Below are 3,755 nucleotides of genomic sequence, written 5' to 3'. Positions count from 1 at the left end.
GATTCTGCTGCTGCACACACACTATTACAGGCTAAACATAAAGCAGCACAGCAATTCTAACATTTTTTATCATGCTTTACATGATACATATACAGATACAGATTATTGCCTCAGTGTCTTAAAGTCCCAGTCAGCAGCCAAAGACAACTGACAAGACAAAATAAATAATTCAGTGTGTTAACTGTCAGTGGAAACTGGAAACTGGAAACTGAACTGCTTCATTCCAGAGAACAAAGTGAGAAACAATGAAACTGAAACTCAGATTTGCATCATCAGGATGAGAGATTCTGTTCCTCTCACAACACAGCAGATGTTCTCACACACTCATGAGTTTCATGTCTCTGTCACACCACAAGCATAAGATGGATCACCTTTTGCATCATTTATCTGCAAGTGTTCATGGTTCACTGAGTCAAGTTTATTTATAAACTTAAAGCCCTGAGTTTGACCCAAATGAACCAACACATATTCAAGTTTGTTATTTTTCTTTTATTGAATATTAGCAAAATAAACTCATCACTGAATGAATGAAGCACATATGAATAGAAAGCCACTGTTGTGAGACATGAATGAGAAGAAGAGAGCAGAAGACAGAGGATCTATTGAGAACACTGATCTATCTTCACTTGTCCAGTGACTGTCTGGTCTCCTCGTGTGGCCTCACAGCTCACTGAGACGCTCTTGATCCAGTCGTGTTCAGAGATAGTCAGACTGCTGCTCCAGCTGTACAGACCGTCCTTCTGCAGGAGTCCAGCGCTGTTCTCCTGAGACCTGCTGTTCCCATCCACCTTCCAGCTCAAGCTCCAGTCTGAAGGGAAGCCCTTGCTGACCACACACATCAGTGTTGCTGTCTGCTTACTGGAAATCTCTTCACTGGACGCTGGCAGGACCGTAACTGTAGGACGAGTTACACCTGATATACAGAGAACACANGTTGGTGGAGACTTGAAGGCTTTTAATTCTACTTTACACCTTCACTATAATGTTTACATTCACCATAGTTACATATATGTTTAGTTTAACTGTGGCATGTCTGATAAAATCATGGCACCACCAGTGAAATCATGCATGGCACTTCATTACAAATCGCTAGTTGTTTTCTTTTGGTAATTGTTATAACATCATACCCAAAACATATTTATAAACACAAAACTAAAGATTTACAAACTACCAAAGTTAAAATGAAAAATATATTTCCCCATCAGCATATAACAATCCAAACATATTAGTGATTAAACACGTTTTGCATGAACACATGATTCCTGTAGTTCAATTTTTTTCTGAAATTTGGAAGATTTAATTCTGCATGATAATTATTTTAATATCAAGACGTGGAGGATTAAAACTTTACATTATATTAAGACATTGGCCATATCTTGATATTTTTGAGCACTTCAAACGTCGCATTCAGAGCACAACAGCAAGCAGTAAACAAAAGAATCTCTGATTAAATATTCATTAAATGATTACAGTATATATAAATATGCGCTGCAAAAGCAAAACAAATAAAAGAAATGAAAAAAAACAATACAAATGATACCAAGTATGAATGTATATTAAAAAGCAACAGCAAGAACATTTTGATATAATTTTGTACTCACTGCCAACATCCAGTCTGGTGCCGCCGCCAAACGTCCACCACAGTGATAGAAACTAATAGAGCAGCTGTACAAAAACCTCGGAGCGCTTCACTGACTGTCACTCATATACACATTTATACACAATAGACATAATACAGCTTTGTCTAATTTGCTGGTTTTTTACACTAAAAGACATGATGTTGTTGTATTTTGATTGTTGTAATGCAGTTTATGTTTGTCTCGTGATCATATCAGATGTGAGTGAATACTGAGAGAGCAGCAAACAAACATGAACAGTATTGAATTTCTGCCTGTCTTTACACACAGAGTTCAAAATCAACATTTTGCAGGAGACAAAATACAAAAACTCTAGAATGTGTCATGGTTCTGCCCCACATTGTCTTGCTTTTCTTGATCTTGTGGCAGAGCCATGGCAGAATCTCTTGTTTCTTCCCGTTGCCATGTTTTGTTATGTTACAAAAGAGACCGCCGGGCTCCCTTCCAGGGTTGAGGTCGTCGGGTTCCCCTCCAGGGTCGAGACCGCCAGTATCCTGTTCCCGCCACAGATCCCTGCCAGCATCCCAGCTGGTACCCAGGCCTGTCGAGTCGACACCCTGTCTTTTGTGTTGTTCCTGTTCCACTGGTGATCTAGCCGGTGTCCTTGTTTGCTGCTCAGCTGCCAGAGAGCGCTGCCCAGCTGTCGGAGAACGCTGCCCAGCCACCAGAGATCGCTGCCCAGCCACCGACTTTCCGTCCCGTCTCGTCGACATCCAGGCCTGCCCAGCCGATGATTGCCGGCGATCCAGTCCATGTGTCAGCCGTCCTTTCCAGTCCGTGTGTCAGCCGTCCTTTCCAGTCCGTGTGTCAGCCATCCTTTCCAGTCCGTGTCTCAGCCGTCCTTTCCAGTCTTTGTGTCAGCCGGCCTTTCCAGTCCTTGTGTCAGCCGGCCTTTCCTTTCCCTAAGGAGGGGCTTCTGTCATGGTTCTGCCCCATCTTGTCTTGCTTTTCTTGATCTTGTGGCAGAGCCATGGCAGAACCTCTGGTTTCATGTGGAGAGAGGCATTTTGACCCTTCTGTCCTTCTATTATGCTCTCTCCAGGTCTCGTCATTGTTCCTGCCCTCTTGTTTCCTCGTTAGTGATAATTATTAGTTCATGCCCCGCACCTGTCCGCTCTTGATTTATCTCCCTATATATTGACCTTGTGTCTCTTGTCTTGTGCTGGTTCATTGTCACTTGTTTCATGTGGGTGAGTCCTTGTCTTGTTAGTGTAGTTTAGTCTTTTGTAATATATGGTAAATGTTATTTTTTAGTCTTTTCTAGTTAGTCCTTGTTCCCGTTGCCATGTTTTATGTTACCCCCCGAGGGTGTTTGTTTCTTGTTTTGTCTTTATTATTTAAGTCTTGTTAACCCCTTACCTGCTGTCTGCGTCTGGGTCCTCTGTCCTTGTCCTCACCACCCACGTTCATGACAAGAATGACTATATACACAGTAAATATTTTTATTAGCAAATCTTATATATCTGAATGAAATTAAAGAGAGAATGAATAGATAAAAACACATGAACACATCAAAAACAGAAATATCTTAACTTCAACACAAATGGATCTAGTGGACAATGTGTATATTTATTTCACTTCCATTCACATCTTATTGCTCTGTAAGTCATATCTGCTATTTTTAGCACAAGTATTGTCATGATGTGTTTGCATAGTGAGCGGATGCTTCAGAGCTCTGAGAGTGTTTATAGAGCCGTGAGTTTAACACTTCACAACTGAACACAAACACACAAAACATCAACAATGACCTTCATCATCATCTTCGTCTGGACACTTTTATTCTCTATTCAAGGTTGATATGCTTTATAAAATATGACTTCTTTCTTATTAACTGTATGTCATATTTTAATCTTCTTTATATTTCAGGGTGTAAATCACAGATCACAGTAACTCAAAGTCCTTCAGTGAAAACTGCTTCACCAGATGAATCTGTTACTCTTAGATGTTCTACTTCAATTCCTCCTTCAGGCTGTAACCCACCCTGTGTGTCCTGGTACTTACAGAAACCTGGAGAAGCTCCTAAACTCCTGATATATTATACAAACACCCTTCAGTCTGGAACTCCATCTAGATTCAGTGGCAGTGGATCAAACACAGATTTCACTCTGAGCATCAGTG

The 3,755-nt window shown here is 40.8% G+C and overlaps 1 gene segment (V, D, J or C); it reads right to left on the bottom strand.

Moving 5' to 3' along the window:
- Positions 1-468: 468 nt before the first annotated feature.
- Positions 469-2,391, bottom strand: LOC130551112 (Ig lambda chain C region-like). The segment is given in 3 exon segments: positions 469-913; positions 1,602-1,653; positions 2,173-2,391. Coding segments are annotated over 3 exon segments (585 nt in total).
- Positions 2,392-3,755: the final 1,364 nt, after the last annotated feature.

This window comes from Triplophysa rosa, unplaced genomic scaffold (genome assembly GCF_024868665.1).
Source record: "Triplophysa rosa unplaced genomic scaffold, Trosa_1v2 scaffold647, whole genome shotgun sequence".
In the NCBI taxonomy this organism is placed as follows: Eukaryota; Metazoa; Chordata; class Actinopteri; order Cypriniformes; family Nemacheilidae; genus Triplophysa; species Triplophysa rosa.
This window is presented reverse-complemented; position numbering and strand designations above follow the sequence as displayed.